This window comes from Furipterus horrens, unplaced genomic scaffold, assembly GCF_987537825.1.
Source record: "Furipterus horrens unplaced genomic scaffold, mFurHor1.1.pri manual_scaffold_3, whole genome shotgun sequence".
Classification (NCBI taxonomy): domain Eukaryota; kingdom Metazoa; phylum Chordata; class Mammalia; order Chiroptera; family Furipteridae; genus Furipterus; species Furipterus horrens.
The window spans coordinates 188,257,698-188,275,456 of NW_028327173.1; the positions used below are offsets into that span (position 1 = coordinate 188,257,698).

Sequence of the window (17,759 nt, forward strand, 5' to 3'; positions counted from 1 at the left end):
TTCTATTTTCATTTGTCTTATAATTTTTAGTTTCTCTTTTGATTCTTCTTTGACCTGTTGGTTATTCAGTAGCATGTTGTTTAAACTCCACATATTTGTGCATTTTTGTTTTCTTCTTGTAATTTTAACCTTCATACCATTGTGCTAGGAAAGATGTTTGATATGATTTCGATCTTTTAAAATTCATTAAGACTTGTTTTGTAGCCTAGCATATGATATATATTGGGTAATATTCCATGTGTGCTTGAAAAGAATGTGTATTCTGTCACTTCGGGATACAATATTTTTAATGTATTCGTTAAGTCCATCAGGTTTAATGTAGCATGTAAGGCTAACATTTCCCTATTGATTTCCTGTCTGGCTGAGATCTATCCATTGGTGTAAGTGGGGTATTAAAGTCCCTTATATTGTTGTATTGCTCTCTATTTCTCCCCTTAGGTCTGTTGATATTTGCTTTAGATATTTACGTGCTCCTCTGTTAATGTGTAAATATTTACAAATGTTATAACTTCTTGTTGAATTGACCCCTTTATTTTTATGTAATGTCCTCCTTGGTCTTTTCATCTGATATCAGTATAACTACAGTATTCCCTAACTTATCGTGGGTATTACATTCTAGACCCCCCGTGAAGTAGGAACCTTACATTTATTACACACTCTTAAACCTACGAAACTTTAACAACATACGTATACAGTACGCAAAATCCCACGATACTGTGAAAAATCGGCGATAAATAATATATTTTTTTAAATCCTGCGATAAGTGAACTGCGATATAGAGAGGAACTCTGCACCCCAGCTTTCTTTTGGTTTCCATTTGCCTGGAATAGCTTTTTCCATCATTTTACTTTTAGTCTGTGTATGCTGTTAAATCTGAAGTGCGTCCCTTATGAGCAGCAGATATGTGAGTCTTTTTTGTTTTTGTTTTACTTATTCAGTGTGTCTTTTGATTGGAGCATTTAGTGTATTAATATTTAAAGTAATTATTAATAGATATGCACTTATTGCCATTTTATTAACTTTCTGTCTTTTTGTAATTCCTCTGTTTCTTCTTTCTTGCTTTCTTCCTTTGTGGTTTGATGACTTTATGTAGTGGTTAGATTCCATTCTATCTTTTGTGTATCTACTATAAGTTTTATTGCTTTGTGGTTACCATGAGGCTTACATATAACAACTTATAAGTCTATTTTTAGCTGGTAACAACATAAGTTTAAAAGCATTCTAAAGCTCTATACTTTTACTCTCTCCTCCAATATTTTGTTTTTGATGTCAGAATTTACATTTTTTTGTGTATCCCTTACCTAATTATTAAAGTTAGTTTTACTACTTTTGTCTTTTAACATTCATCCTAGTTTCATGAAGTGATTTATCTATCACCTTTCATGTATTTACCTTTTCCAGTGAGATTTGTACTTTCATGTTTTCTTGCTATTAATTAGCACTCATTCTTTTCAGCATAAAGATGACCCTTTAACATTTCCCATAAGGCCAGTCTAGTTGTGTTGAACTCCTTTAGCTTTTGCTTGTCTGGAAAACTTTTCCTCCCCAATTCTGAATGACAGCTTTACTAAGGAGTGTAATCTTAATGGTAAGTGTCTTTGTTAAGAAGTTTGAATACATCGTGCCACTGCTTTCTGGCCTGCAGAGTTTCTGCTCATAGTCTTATGTGCGCTCCCCTGTACCTAACAAGTCGTTTTTCTCTTGCTGCTTTTAAAATTCCTTGTCCTTAGCTTTTAATATTTTAATTATAACATATTATGGTGTGGGTCCATCGGGGTTTATCTTATTTGTAACTCTCTTGACATTTTGGAACTGTGTGTGTTTCTTCCCCTGCTTAGGGAAGTTTTCTGCCATTATTTTTTCAAGTACGTTTTTTCCCTCTTTTTTTTTTTTTCTCCTTTCAGCACTCTTATAATATGAATGTTGGTCCATTTGATGTTGTCTCATAAGACCCTTAAACTTTCTTCACTTCTTTTAATTGTTTTTTTTCCTTCTTGCTGCTCCGATTGAGTTCCATTGCCCTGTCTCTGAGTTCACTGGTCCTCTTTTCCTCTTCCTCTAGTCTGCTGTTGAAGCCCTCCATTGTACTTTTAATTCAGTTATTGTATTTTTCAACTCTGTGACGTCTGTTTGGTTCTTTCTTATAGTTTCTGTCTCTTTGTTCATCCATTCTTCCCCAAAGTTCAGTGAACAACTTTATGACCATTATTTCTATTTGCCAAGTAAATAACTTATCTCCACTTATTAACCATTTTGGAGGTTTTATCTTGTGTTTTTGTTTGGAATGTATTTTTATTTTTCTTTATCTCGCTTGACTCTCTGTGTTGGTTTCTGTGCACTAAGTGAAACAGCTACTTCTCCAGGTCTTAAAGCAGTGAAACTTATCACTCATCCCCACCCTTGCTCTTTTCTTTCAGACCTCTGTGATGTCCAAGCAGCCAACTTTATTTTAGTGACTCATAGTTGAGGGTGTGCCAAGACTGACCTGTCAGTGTCTCAGAAGGGAGGAGTTCTGTCAGCACTTATAATTCAGGCTGGTAGGAAGCCAGATCCTCTGGCAGCAGCTTTTAAATTATGCAAATACATAAGGTCCTGTGGGACTGCAAACATTAGCCCTGCTGGTCTTCAGAACCAGGCAGTCTAGAGCTGTCACCTGGCAGCAATCACAAAATCGAGGTGCCCGGTGACTGTATTAGCTTCTCCCAGGAGATGCTATGAGCTTGAGGAAGGAAAAGAAGGAAGGCATCCATCAGCCTCTGCTCCGTGAGAGCCCCTTCACAGGTCTAGTTGTGTGTCATATCTGAATCTTCCCCTAGACCTGTCAGGGTAGCCCTGCTCCAAGAAATCGCCCAGAGACTGGTGTGGGAACAGATAACTGGTTTATTGAGGGAACAAAGGAAGGGAAAAGGGGGTTAAGGGGAAAGGCAGTTCCCCAGACTGACTCAACGGCCCCCCGTAGGAGCAAGGGAAACGCCAGCGGAGGGGGTGGGGGTAGCTCCCGGTCCTCCTCGTGGGCCCGTAGGAGCAAGGGAATAGGGGAGGGTGATTCCCGGTCCTTCTCGTGGGCCCGTAGGAATGGCCCCCGACACTTCTGCAGGCACCTTTTTTTATACACCTTTCTGTGAGGGGGAGTTTGCTTATTGACATATTCAGTAGGTTATTTACATCTCATTGCTTTCCCCCTCCCACACCAGCTTAGTTAACATACCGGGCTAAGTCTATTAGCATTTCCTCTGGGAAAGTTTCAGTCCATCAGCATATCTTTTGGGAAATGCTAAGTCCAGGGCCAGGTTGATTACCAAAGTCCAAAGTCCTGGTGTCCATGATCTGACAAGACCAAGGTTCCAGAACAAGCAAACAAGCCTTTTTCACAGAAAGACTCCAATTGTTGCAGTGCCAGGGGACCCCAGAATGCAAGCCCCCTTGGCCAACAGAGCCAGGCAATCAAGGGGCCCCTTTCCTGGTATACAGCTGCAGAAACAAGGGCAGCAGATGCATGTAAAAGCTGTCCTTTCGGATCTTTGTTAAAAATACAGATTTCCAGATCTTCCTCGAGACCTGCTGAATTTGAGTTTGAATACAAAGGTTTATTTTGAGAATTGGTATTTTTACCAAACATCCCAGCTGCTGTTATGATTGCGTAAATTTGGCTAACAGCTTAGTTATTTCTTAGACACTGTATTCACTGCCTCCCTCCAGCCACCACAGAACCCAGCTTGCCCTTGCTCTCTGTCCTTCCCAGGCTGTGAAGACACTGCCTGTGGCGTCACCCGCTTGTCTGTTGTCTCTCTCAGTCACTGAGTGAGCAAGCAGGCATTTTAGGAAAAGTCATGTTGATGGGGTACCTCCCTATTCTTGCCTTTGTTCATAAATGCCTTGTTTGCTCTGTGACCTGCCTAGATCCCAGTTTTATGAAGGCCTGTATTCTGGGGCTGTGGATTTAAATGTGTTCTCTTTCTTTCTCCTCTCCCCATCCTACTCCATTCCTTCCCCACTGTGACCCAGCAGCGCAGATACCTGTTACAGAACCGCTGTTCCTGCTTGGTTATTATACATAGAGCTGTAGCCCTGCCGGTCTGCTGCCCATTTTTTATGGGAATTCTGTGTCCATTCCCACCCACATTTCTTTTCCTGCTGCTGCTTCTCGGAGCAGTATTTTCTTTAACTCTGCTGCTTGCCTGGTTTGCTTTCTCCTTGCATCTTTGTGAGCTCTCAGCCCACTCAGGATGTTCCCCCAGCGTTTCCTTCCTGCTCACTGTTCCCATCCCCCCTGCTCACTCTGGCAGGTGCCTCTCAGGGATCCTGCCAGCCGCCCCTTCTCCTTCCCCCACCCACCAGCTTGAATCTTGTTTCTCTTTGCTCCAGGAGGTCATCCCCAAATAACCAGAAAGACACATGAAGTGTCCACTTTTTACCTTCCAGACTCTGGAGAAAACCTCCTGGTAGAAGCCCATATGCCAGCCACCTTTTCTCCCCAGCTGCCCGCACACCGGGCCCACTCTCCCCTGCACTCCATTGCTTCTGCGACCTTCTGCCTACCCTGAGGGCTCCTCCAACTTCCCTGCACTTTTTAAAAACCTTTGCAGCAATAAAACTAAACCCTTTGTGAAGGCTTCTCTGCATGTCTTGTCAAAGTAGGCCCTGTCTTCTAGAAGCACATTTTCTAAGAGAGCAGCCCAGAAAACCCACGCTCAGCTGTTTTCAGCTGAAGAAGCCTGTGGTTGAAGGCCCAGCCCCACAGAATGGAAGGAAAAGCCTCCTTCTCTGAGCACCTGCTCATCTTCTTGCTTTCCTGAAGGTCAGGCAGCAGCGCCATGACCCTGTGTCCTAAACTGAGCAATCCTGTTGGGCTGACCCCAGCCCAGGCCTCGCTGGGTGTGAAGGCCACTGAGGTGACTTCTCTCCCCTCACATGGAAATTTGAGCCCCAGACACAAAAGGGCAGAGGGTTATGAGTGACACACAAAATTGTCTGTTCCACCTCCCTACCCTTGGTGGGAGCAGGTTTCAATAGAACTGAGCATTTAATATGTGGCATTATTTGTTGATTTCCATTTACTCATAATTTTGCTAATTTTAAGCACATTAATAACTAGCAGCTGCACTTCAGAGCAGTTCTTCGTGTAATTTGAAAGGGAAAACAAGCACTAATTACACCCTCGTTTACCAGGCTCTCATGACTGAGGGGACTTTTTAACTCCTTGTAAACAGGTGCTTCTGGAGTTGCTTACACACTTTTACGAAGAGCGTCACTGTTGGTTGTGTGTCTGCACAGGTGTTAGTGTCCCTGTCCCAGCCTGAGGGGCCTGGCCCTTCTCATGGAACCACGCTCTGCCCGTTTCCACCCCACCTCCCGCCTTCCCTCTCTGCTCTGCGCAGGCATGAACTTGAGCAGTAGCAGGTACCCTTGTGCGGCCTGGAGCGGCTCCTCCGTGCCTCCCTGCCCCGGGCTAAGCAAAGATTAGTTATTACCATGACTCACTATTTGTATTTTAAAAATTATCGCCTTAGAAAGGGCTCAGGATGTTGGACTGCTGTCGCCCAAAACTGACCCCAGGAGTGGCTCATTCTGTTATTGGGAAGGAGAAGAATCCCTTCCAACCCCAATCCCTTGACTCTGTGAGGAAAAGCAAGACTCTGGAGCTGCTCTGGTCCCCACTGTAGAAAAATAGCTCTTGCTGCCTCAGTGAAGAGCTAACTTTTCTGAGTCATACTACTAGAAATGAGATAGTAGGAGGTTATAAAAAAATGATTTAAGACAGGAGGAAATTAATTTGTAGTTGAACTCACCTTTGGAAGGGCCACTATATATATATAATAGCCTGCTAGACTAGACTGACCCTAGGTACCGAATGACTTACAAATCTATTGTGGTAACAGGAAATGTGGAAGTTCTTTTTATGTATTTTTTTTCCAATTCCAGTTAGGCAGTGGGGAAGCTCTTAAGCGGTTCTCCTAGGGGCATGAGAAGTATCTGATCCCTGTTCTCTTCCCGCAGGAGAGTTCTCAGCTTCAGACAGCTCCCTCACCGACGTCCAGGAGACCCGCAGGCCCATGCCCGACCCCGGCCTCATGCCCCTGCCTGACGCTGCTGCAGATTTGGATTGGTCCAACTTGGTGGATGCCGCCAAGGCCTATGAGGGTGAGTTCCCTGAAGACCCGAGTGGTCCAGCTCTAGAACTTGGCAGGGCCACGCTGGGTGTGGGTGCTGTGGTCACGTCTCTATTCACTCTGCCTCTTGGACACAGTGACAGCACATGCACGTCACTTGTGTAGCCAGAAACGAACTGAGCTAGCAGCTACTGCGCACCCAGCAGGGCACACGTCCTCAGATTCAGTCCGGTGGAACCTGATGTTCCCTCTGCTTCGGAATTCATAACATGGATGCCTCCCTCCTTGTATATGGGAAGGGCAGGTGGTAGGGGAATCCCAGCTGTCACTTGACTGAAAAGAACATGGCCCTTCATCTTGTCGTAAAGACATCATTGCTAAATGCACAGTTGGATCCGTTAGGGTGCTTGTCCCACTGGGCCCTGCCCCATCTTGACAAATGCAGGTGCGCCCTGGGCCCTTCTCAGTCACCTCTCGAGTGTCACAACACCTGCGTTGTTCCCAGGCCAGTGCACTGGCCGAGTGCTGGCTGCAGCCGGTGGTCCTCAGTGCGGGTCCCTCGACGGGCGCTGACATCTATAAAACTTCAAGCAGTGCTGTCTCGTCTGTTGTCATGGGTTGCCAACTGGCTTTTTTGAATAACTTTATCCTAAGATTATCATTCCCAACTTGTTGCTGTTAAGTAATTCTTTACAAAAGGAGGCTGAGAGCAGGTGGCTTCTTTCGGGGGGTGGGGGGAGCGGGTATTTACTGCACTTCTTTGAGGAATTGGAAGTAGCTGTCAGTCAAAGTGCTCCAGCTTTCAGGAGAAACTGATTAGGCCACAGAATTCAGAAGTCAGTCCCCTGGTAGCTGAAGCAGTTCCATACTGACCTGATTTTAAATTTCAGTGTGTTGGTCACTCTCACTTTTATATATATATATATATATATATATATATATAAAATAGTAGAAGTTTTGTGTTTCTGATAGGAGGTTCTTTTAATTTGAGTTTTTTGGGGTGGGGGGGCCTCGAGTTTTAGGTTGGTATATTTGGAAGCACATGTGGTGTGGGTGGCCAGGTGTCTTGTGGAAAACATACTTCAAGAAGTCTCAAGAAGCTTAATGCTAGCTCTTTAATGCTTTTGATATCATCACGGAGTGGAAAGCCTTGGTCTGGAAATTTGGCACACGGCCTGTTTCCAGGGGAACATTTAACAGAATGCTACTTTGATCGGCAAGAGAGAAGAAGCACTAAAAATTGATTCACAACAACTTTTTTAACAGAAAATTACAGTGTTACAGCTTAAAACAATTTTTTTCTTGTGTGGGTTGGAAGATGAGGTGATCGGTGCTTCTGCACACATTGATTAGAGGTCCGTGTGGGCCATCTGTTGACTTTCAATAAGGCCCAGGTGTGTTTCCAAACTTCTAAGTAGTGTCTACCTCCTTTCCAGTCCAGAGAGCCTCATTCTTTGCTGCTAGTGATGAAAACCACCGGCCCTTGAGTGCTGCCTCCAACAGCGACCAGCTTGAGGACCTGGCCCCGATGAAGTCTTATAGCAGGTGGGTCACCAGCTGTCACCTACACTGCTGGCAGGTGTGGGGGCCACGTGAACTAGCTGAGTGCATGAAGCTCATCACCCCAGTGCCAGGCACTTCACATTTTAGTTAGAACACCTTGTCACTCAACACTGCAAACACAATCAAACTGTCTTTGATCACATAAAGTGGTGATTATGTATAGTATTTGTTATTTAATGCTATTATACACTTATACCCTTAGGGCTTATTAGGTAAGAAAAATCATTTTCACTAAAATATCCCGAGTCCTGTGCGGTTATTCCTTGAGTCTCTTCCACAGCTGTCTGTAGGTCATGCTTATGTATGTGTCTGCGGCTTAGCAGGTTCTGAGCTACGTTACATCTGGGTCACCAGGAGAGTCCAGATTGTATGTAAAATCAAGAAGCAATAACTGCGACCCAGAGGCTTTTCTTATGAGAACATAAATTTGGACTTCTGTGTAATGGTATAGAGACTGACTTCCCCCCTCAGCTCCAGTGGACACCCCTGTGTGTGTGACCTCATTGGTCCTTGAATAGCAGCGTTGTTACAGCGTTAATGGGATGCTGTAGGAACGTAACTCTTTCGTGGTTATGTGTCATTTCACTGAAAGTGGCAGAACCTGTGTGTGATGTTAAGCGAGGACTTCCTGTGTATGAAAGCATCTATTAGTCAGCCATGGAACGCGCAGTAAGCACTCCCTGATGCAGAATAATTTCATCAGTTTGAAACATTTTCCCTTAAAACCTTTGGAGGATGGTTAAAGATCCAGGTATCTCAACCTTGGTCAGAAACAGACAGTAACAGGCAAAGTGAGGTGGGTAGAGAGTGCACAAATAGACCGTAGCCTGTGCTTGAAGACTCGGGGCAAGTCTGCAAGGAAACGCTGCCCACACAGTGAGTATGAGAGTAATGGATCATCTGTCATGAGTGTCACAGACAGATACCGCATTTGCTGTCACCATGGGGACAGTGGGGAATGGGAGTGGCACTTAGTTTGGCAACTTTAAAACTGCAGGTTCAGGATGGGGGAGTTTATCACTGTGATGAACAAATGCAAGTGGAATTAAATGTTTTTTAAAATTATCAGTGCACACGCAGACACAGAATTCATTTTGAAAACCTCCAGTCGAGAGAGGCTACCGGGAGCCGCGTCAGCGCTGACAGCGTGCAGCGGCTGCGTCAGCCCGCCACAGCTGAGGGTGGCGGGGTCCAGCGAGGACGCCCCCCTCCTCAGTGATTCTGTTCACACCACCCTTCCATTCCACGCCTTTAGCCTTCAGCCCGCCCAAGGTGACCAGATTGCTGTGCCTGCCGTGCGGCTGTGGGCGCAGCTGGCCCCTTACCTTTGAAAGTGCATGTGCTGTCAGCTTTGACTTGGTTGTCCTTAGAAGTTTGATGACCATTACCGTTCCCTTCATTTGCAGCCTGTGGCACTCGTGCCATGTGAATTTTTTACCTTCTGAGCCTGTTACAGCTCTAGAATTAGCAGAAAACAACCACACAACTCATATTAGGCCAGGAATTCAAACTTTGGTTTTTAAAGTAAAGAATACCTTGTATTCCATTATTTTGAAAATTTGGAGTCACTGCCTGCTCCTCTTTGACCTCTGGGAAGAGGCTGCTGCACTTTGTCCCAATGGAAGGCTCTAGGTTCCCGGCTGCATGGCTCGGAAGTCGTGCCCGCCCAGAACTCACCTGGGAACTTGGCACAGCTGGAGTCCAGGCAGAGAAGCGTGGGGGAAGGACAGCTGACAGGGCCCGTGGCCTGGCCCCCGTGTCACCTCGCCTAGCGCACCCTTCTTTTATCCCTCCAGCAGGGTGTCCTTAAATAAAATGGGAGAAAATAAGTATGCGTCTAGCTTGCTGATCACAGTAGCAAAGAATATAAGACATTAAGATTGGAACATGTAGTCTTTTTATTTTTTTAAATATTTTAAAATACTTAGACTAGTTTTTAAGATGTGAGCACAGTAACTTACCTGCAACTGGTTGGTAGTCACAGACTGTCTCCTGTGGACCCAGAGACTTGCTCTAACCTGGTTATTGCCCCAAGGTACAATAGAACTTAGCCAACCCCCCATCCCCTCCCCTTCTTAAAGCCACTGAAGAGCTAGGAATCATTTCACTGTTTGACTGTGGTGCCTGCCAGAGAGACCATTTGCACCGACTATGCTATATTTGTCATGAAAATGCAGCATCGTTAACAAAGGCAGCTACTGACTGGCTGTAGCTCACGCCTGTATATCCTTTTGTTAAGGTGACCATTTTACAAACAGCTGCCTCATTTTTAAAAATGCCAGACAAATCCAGCCATGGAGGCTCCTGCCAACAGGGTCTTCTGTTTCTTGTTCCCAGCAGTAAAGATTCCTCCCCCACTCTGGCTTCTAAAGTGGACCAACTGGAAGGTATGCTGAAGATGCTTCGGGAAGATCTGAAGAAGGTAAACATATTTTCAATGCTGATTGCCCAGGCTGTGCAAACGGCCCTTTTAAAGGAGAATCAGTGGAATAAGAGGCTGGTGTTTGGGGTGCTGCTTGGAGCTCAGTCCTCACTGACACACGTATTGTGAGAAGCTGTCAGTTGTGCTTCTGGGGAAGCCTACGAACCTCAGCCAGCTCCCTCTGAGCCCTCCCCTGGCCTCCCCGTCCCTTATATAATGGGTCAGGAGCCCAGATCCACATGTTGTCACCGTGATTTGCACTTCTGTGCCAAGAGACCCACATATTGTTTTGTTTCTTGAGCAGCTTTGACTATATTAAGACAGCAACCACCAAAACAGCAGCCTAAAGTTTAACAGTCCTTATTAGCAAAGACATTAAAATATAATCATTTACATCCCAAAATAAACCTCTAGTGAATCTCTCCAGAATTCCTGTTCCCGGGGTTCTAACCCCAGACCAGGCCTTGAGATGTTTAGTAGCTGAAGAGTGGAAATGGGCGGACAGGTGGACAGACCCACAGCCACTTGTCCTGGCAGCCCGGCGCGGTGGGGCTGCCCCCTCAGTCCCTCTCTGCTCTGCCTCTCAGGAAAAAGAAGACAAAGCGCACCTGCAGGCGGAAGTTCAGCACTTGCGCGAGGACAACCTGAGGCTGCAGGAGGAGTCCCAGAACGCCTCCGACAAGCTGAAGAAGTTCACGGAGTGGGTCTTCAACACCATAGACATGAGCTAGGGCGGCCCCAAGCCCCTGCGTCCTGCCGACCCGCCCCCACCCCAGCTTCCTACCTACTCTGCCCTCTTCTGGGGGGCACACAATACAACAATTGCAGGTCAACAATCATTATCTGCCTTTTATAGAAAAGAAAAAGTAAAAATTTTAAAAAGTAAAATAAAGTTTAACTGCTAAAATGTGAATGTCTTTATTTTTTTGCACAATATCTCTTATCTGTTATGTATTTGAAAAGAAACTGGGCCTAGGACAAGGATCTCCCGGCCCATCGCCTCTATTTCCATCAGCTCTTTCTTAACTATTTCAGGTAACCCAAGCTTTCCCTTACTATCCTGACAAATGTCATTGTTCCTAGGAAAATAAGTTTTTAAAAATTGTTTCTTTGGGGAGGGGAATGTCCTTACCTGCACTCCTAAAATGCCTGGGGGGGGTGGGGGGGGCGCCTGCCTCCCTTGAATGACTTGTACAAGAGCTGATATTGTGTGTATGGGCCTTACAGAGATGTTAGCAGGATGGGGTTATTTAACAATAGCAGATCAGTGAACCAGAGGGAGTGCCTGCAGGCCACACCCTTTTCAGTGCTGCTTGGTGACATCATCCCCCCTCCTTCCTTCCCCCAGGGAGAGGGTCCCAGGTGCTGTGTGCTCCTCAGAGCTGGAGCCCTTTTGGTTTTACTTAAGCAAATCCCAATAAATTGGAATCAGCTTCTCTACAGCTTCCTGGCTCCAAACATTAATTGGTTTCAGAAGTCCTTCAACTGAAATTATTATTTGTATGCACTTTGGCCAAAAGGATAGTGTATGAGATTTTTAAAGCTGAAAAATGCAGCAATGTTGTATTTCTAGGTCTCTCAAAATGACCATGTTAAAAAGTAATAAATCCTCATCTGAAAAGCAAGATTTCACCAGTATCTGTAACTAGGAAAAGTGAATGTTAACTTGTGAATGTTACTACTTGCTTGTTAGGAGTAATGGCTGTGATGCTGGAATGGGCTTTTGACACCTGCATGTCCCAGTGTGCAGTGTAAGCACGGCACTTTCTGCATCCTTGTGTGGCATCCAAAGGACTCTGCTGCAGAAATGGTTCACGTGCTTCCTCCTGTCTAGTGATGCTGCTACTTTGGGCACGGGGCCATTGTTCCAAGGCCCTCGGTCCTGCAGAGCACAGAGACACTGGGCCCACCAGTGTTGAGGGACCCCAGGGGAGCTCCTGGTGGCCCTCTTTCTAGCCTTCATAATTGTCACTAGACTGACACCTGTGCCCTTTCAGGGGGAACGTGCAGCCATCTAGTGTCATTGCTTGGACGTTCCCTGCCCCAGGTCATCCCAATGTGTTTCTCTCTCCATCCCTGAAAAAAACAGGATGGGTTTTCCTCTCTTCCCACCCCACCACCAGACTTTTATACTAGTTTCATTCATGATTGTGAGTTCTCCATGGGATTTTCTTTTTCCTGGTGTCATTTCTATCATGGGAACAGGAAGATTTCAGAGTGCTTTGTAAAGATCTAATTGTCTCTTTCTCTCTGACTTGTATGAAGGAGATTGTACATTGCCTGATATCTCTTTATAACTGAGAAATATCAGTAACATTTCAGCATTCTGAAGGCTTGCTTATCCTTCTGAGTTTAGTTTTAATTTGTTTTCCATTTTGTTTGGGGGCTTGGGGCAAGCTATTTATTAGCGTTTTGCAAGAGTTCTTGTTTGAAGCCTTTAAAGACTACTTGTAAAATTCAAACAATAAAATTCATTTTAAATGCTCTTTTAAAATGCATTGGTATTGTTGCTTGAGGTTTTCTTATTTGAAAGACCACCCGGTAACTCACTGACCATCCTGGCAGCCCTGTCTTTTCATCAGTCCCCATTAACACGAAAGGTATTTCTCGAAAGTTTCTGTCCCTTTTAGAATTTTAAGAAGCTTTTTAACTCTCTGTTCACATGTCCATAGAGAATTCCTAATTTGCTTTCTCTGCTTAGGGTTTAATATTTGCAGAGCACTTTATAATTAGTTCTCTCTTCATTATCCATGTGTGGATTTTCCATAACAGCACTGACATTCCCTGAGACCAGCACGTTTTTGGACTGTGTCTCCCAGCTCTCAGTGTTGGAGGTGTGCGCTCAGGGAATGCAGATGCCAGTTACTATTAGGCTGTACAAAATGTAATTAGAAAAGTTAATCTACTGGAAAAAGAAAGTGCTTTCCAAAGGCAAATGGAGCAAAATGTTAAAATTGACCACGTCACTGTTCCTCGCCAGTGGTGCCGCTAATTGAGAGCTAACAGTCAAGTTTCTTTTATTTGGTTCAACAATTCTACAAATTCTAGAATTAACAACCTAAAAAAGGTCTATTTAGATCATGATTCTTACCGGGTTTGGAGAGTTTCTACATTACTTCTGACGGACTTGGGCATTGGTTGGGAGTTCCTGGGGGAAGGTGCCAGTGGCCCGCACTGATGGAGGGTCTTTGTTCAGGAGTTGGTTGCATTCAAGATCTGCTGCAGGTTATAAACAGGTTGAATTGGGTTGGACTAATTACTCTTCAGATGGGGATACAAAGGGTAGTCCAAGGGCCAAGGAAACAGGCCCAGCAAGCTTCAGTCATTTGCCTCTAGTTAAATGGAAAATGATGACCTGAACAGAGTCCAGTGTCATAGTAGATACATTCCAGCAACTAACTGGTGCTGCTTCCCAGACTGAACAAAACTGAGATTCAGGTGCAGGTGGCACACCTTGGTCAGAAACACATAACCATAAAAGACTTGCACATTGTTAAACATGAACTGTTTTTGGTGGATTTTTATAAGAATGATACCACAATAGTGTTGGCTACCTTTTCCCCATGTGACCTGTCCATATGGAATTATAATTATCTGATTAAAAAAAAAAAAAAAAAAAGACATTTGACTTAGACTGGGGCTCAAATCCCAGCCATTATGTAGCACTGTGTCTTTAGGTAAATTAGCTAATCTTTTTTAGCTTGGTTTACTCATCTAGTGAAACAGTAACAGCCTTATATATAATACATACCTTTTAAGGATTAACTGGGGTCATATGTGTAAAGCCGGTGGCTTGAAATTGAAGACACTCAAACATGTCTTCCTTTGTCCCCCATCTCCAATATGTTAAGGCTTTTACACTGGTTTTCTAGGAGAGTCCTGACATAGTAATAGCAGAATTTGGATGGAAGAGCCAGAATGAGCTCATCCACTCTGGTTACTATGGGTCAGGTGCTTTAAACACTTGCAATATGTTTTGGAACAGTGACTCTCAAACTTGACCTTGCATCAGAATTACCTAGAGGGTTTCATTCAGCCACATCCCTGGGATCTGTAATTCAGCAGGTCTGGGGTGGCATCTTAGAATGTATATTATTTTTAATTTCCCAGGTGATGACTTAGGAGCAGGGCTTTTGAAGAATAGGGTTAACAGGAGGATAGCCATACCTGTTAATAACTAAAAAGAAATAGATACTACAGGGCAAGGCACTTCACTATGTCCAGATACCTGAGGGTTATTTTGACAAGTTAGCTGACCATAGCACCTGGCAGGGGAAAGAGGCTGAAAGTATAGCCAAAGAGTGTTTAGTTAGGGAAAAGAATGAATGTTCCTTCTTTCTTACTAAAAAGGTACTTTAGATCCCCTTTTCATGAGTCAGTCTGCCACTGGACTATTTTAATTCCTGTGTTGCCTGGGCAGGATTGGTGTACCCTCACCACCCACCATTAACAGTATGAGACTCGTTGCCAGGTCAGCAGGAGTGGCCTCGGTGACCTTGGGGGGCTAACAGTTGGGATGGCGGTGCTGCTGAGGGAAGCAGGACCTGGGATGGCAGTGGCAGGACCATTAACCAGGCCCACAGCGTGTGGCCACATGGGTTAAAAGACTGAGAGACCTGTGCCCAGCTGGAGTGCTGAGTTCCAGTCACTGACTTCCAAATGCAGCTCAGTCAGCTTACCCGAATCTCTTAAGAACCCATCCAGCTTCAAACCTACTAGGTGATCAGAATTTCCCTACTGCCCCCATACCTGCCCAAAACTGTTAAGAAATCTTCACTTAAAGGAAGGTTTAAGAGAGCAAAGTAAAAAGACCTCGAACTCGCCTCCCATGACCACACCAAATATACGCCTACATATAGATCAGTTCCTCCTGAAAAATAACTAAGGGCTGATTGAACAACTTCTGCACAACAAATGAGAGAGAGACCACATAGAGAAGGGTAGGAGAGAGGGAGACATAGTAGCAGTGGGAATGCTACCCCAATGGGGCTGCCTGCAGTAAGGAGGAACATCTCTGAGAGCCCGTGCAGATACCTGCCCTGGGACACAGCAATAATACTGCTCTTCTCTGCTCCTGCTGCAGCTCCAGCCGGCTGGCCCACCAGGGTGCCCCCAGAGCCATGTGCCTCAGGAAAGCTTGGCAAGTTCCAGCCCCAGCTCAAGCCAGGTACCCTGCCAAGATACCCCTGACCCCATGAGCAACCATTTGATTCCAGTCAACCTGCCAAAGTCACGTGATACAGAGAGCCTTCACTGAAGTCACTCCTACACAAAGCCAATCCTTCAAGACCAGGAGAGATAACTGTTTCACCTCATTAATAGAAACAAATACAGACAAATAAGGAGACACAGAAATATGTTGACCCACATGAGAGATCAAGAAAATATAACCAGAAAAATGTTCTGAAACAGAAATAAGTAATTCACCTGATAGACAATTCAAAGTAATGGTCAAAAGAATGCTCACTGAACCTGGGAGAATAGAGGAACACAGTGAGAACTTTAACACATTAGAAAATATTTTAAAAGAACCATTCAGAGCTGAAGAATACAATAACTGAAAGAAAAGCACACTAATGGGAATCAACAGCAGATTAGATAATACAGAAGAATGCATTAGAGACCTGGGAGACAGAATAGTGGAAATCACCCAATCAGAACAGCAAAAAGAAAAAAGAATTGTTAAAATGAGGATAGGTTAAGAAACCTCTGGGAAAATGTCAAGTGCACTAACTAACATTTACATTATAGGGGTACCAGAAGGAACAGAGAGAGGGGCAGAAAACCTATTTGAAGAAATAATGGCTGAACCCCTTCCTAATCTGGAGAAGAAAACAGATATCTACATCCCTGAAGTACAGAGAGTCCCAAACAAGATGAACCCAAAGAAATCCACATCCTGATAAATTATAATTAAAGTGGCAAAAGTTAAAAATATAATCTTGAAGGCAACAGGATTTTTATTTTCACATAAAAGAGAAACCCCAAAAGCCTATCATCTGGTTTCTCAGCAGAAACTTTGCAGGCCATGAAGTGCTGAAAGAACCTACAGTACTCTAACGGGCAAGGTTATCATTCAGAACTGAAGAGAGAGTTTCCAAGACAAGCAAAAACTAAAGGAGTTCATCACCACTAAATCAACCTTACAATAAGTGTTAAAGGGTCTTCTATAAGTGGAAAAGGCCATAACCGGAAATAAGAAAATTGTGAGAGAAAAAAATCTCATTGGTAAAGGCAATGGATCAGCCCCTTAAAAAGCTACCATAAAGTTACAAGAAAAAAAATCAAAATTAACTATAACTATAATAAGTGGTGAGGGGATACATAAAGATCTAAAACATAATGTTTAAAACAGTATGGAAGGGAGAGTAAAAATGTACAGTATTCCCTCACTTATCATGGGTATTACATACTAGACACACACCCTCCCCCCCTCACAATAGGTGAAAATCCGCGAAGTAGGAACCTTACATTTATTTTAGTATTTATATATATTTTAAGGCTTTATAAACCCCACACACTTATAAACCATTCCCAGTCCCTTATTAACCTTTTCGACACATAAACACTACTTATGTTCTTAAACATATTCTACACTCTTAAGCCTACATAACTTTTAACAACATATGTATACAGTACCGCAAAATCCCGTGATATAGTGAAAAGTCTGCAATAAATAAATATAATATTTTTTAAAATCCCGCAATACAGTGAGGCCACGATAAGTGAACCGCAATATAGAGAGGGACTACGATAGTGTTTTTAGGATGTGTTCAAACTTAAATGCCTCTCAGCTTAAAATACACAGCTTAAAATAGATATAGGTTGATATATATGAACTTCATGGTAACCACAAACCATGAACCTACAAAAGATACATGAGAAATAAAGAGGATTTGCTACTGGGGACTGTGGGCCGCCAGGGCCAGTGAAGGATCACAAGATGGCTGGGTGAAAACTTGCTCTGAGAGTCACTGACTGGGTCACTTTGGGGGAGATGATACCCTGAAACCATTGCTAACACCCTGAAATCCTGGAATGAGACACTCACCTCCAGGTTGGCCACTCTACCTGAGAAAGCGTCTGTTATTGACCTGGCTTACTACAAGGCCAATATACGAAGGCCGGCTTGGTGGATGACTTGGAGAAGAAGTTTAGTGCCCTGATGTTTCCTGTGCCAGAGGATAAATATAGAGCCTTGGTGGATGCTGAAGAAAAAGAAGATGTGAAAAGTTGTGCTGAGTTTTTGTCTCTCTTCAAGGCTAGGATTGAGCAATATGAGAAAGAGCTGGAGAAGATCAAAAACATAATTCCATTTGAGCAGATGACTATTAAGGATTTGAATGAAGTGTTCCTGGAAACCAAATGAGACAAAAAGAAGTATCCCTACTGGCCTCACCAGCTGATTGAGAATTTATAAACTTGAACCTGGGTGAAGGCTCTGTCCTCCATATTATAAACTCTGGACATTAAAAATAATTCTATGGGGAAAAAAAGAAATAAAGAGAAAGGAAACCAAACATAATACTAAAGAAAACCAGCAGACCACAAGGGAAGAGATCAGGAGAAGAAGAACACGGAAGAACTACAAAAACAACCAAAAAATCCAATTAAAGAATGGCAATAAGTACATATCTATCAATAACTAACTTAAGTGTAAATGG

At 43.9% G+C, this 17,759-nt stretch overlaps 1 protein-coding gene and 1 pseudogene across 1 annotated transcript in view; both read left to right on the top strand.

Moving 5' to 3' along the window:
* The window catches only part of SIPA1L1 (signal induced proliferation associated 1 like 1), a 291,340-nt gene extending 280,332 nt beyond the window's left edge, over positions 1-11,008 (top strand). The window contains exons 21-24 of the mRNA XM_090271076.1: positions 5,998-6,141; positions 7,547-7,655; positions 10,011-10,095; positions 10,683-11,008. Of these exons, the coding sequence (XP_090127202.1) occupies positions 5,998-6,141; positions 7,547-7,655; positions 10,011-10,095; positions 10,683-10,826 (482 nt within the window). The 3' untranslated portion in view covers positions 10,827-11,008. The remainder of the gene's footprint in view (positions 1-5,997; positions 6,142-7,546; positions 7,656-10,010; positions 10,096-10,682) is intronic.
* Positions 11,009-17,038: 6,030 nt separating this feature from the next.
* On the top strand, positions 17,039-17,515 carry LOC150016995 (ATP synthase peripheral stalk subunit d, mitochondrial pseudogene; annotated as a pseudogene).
* Positions 17,516-17,759: the final 244 nt, after the last annotated feature.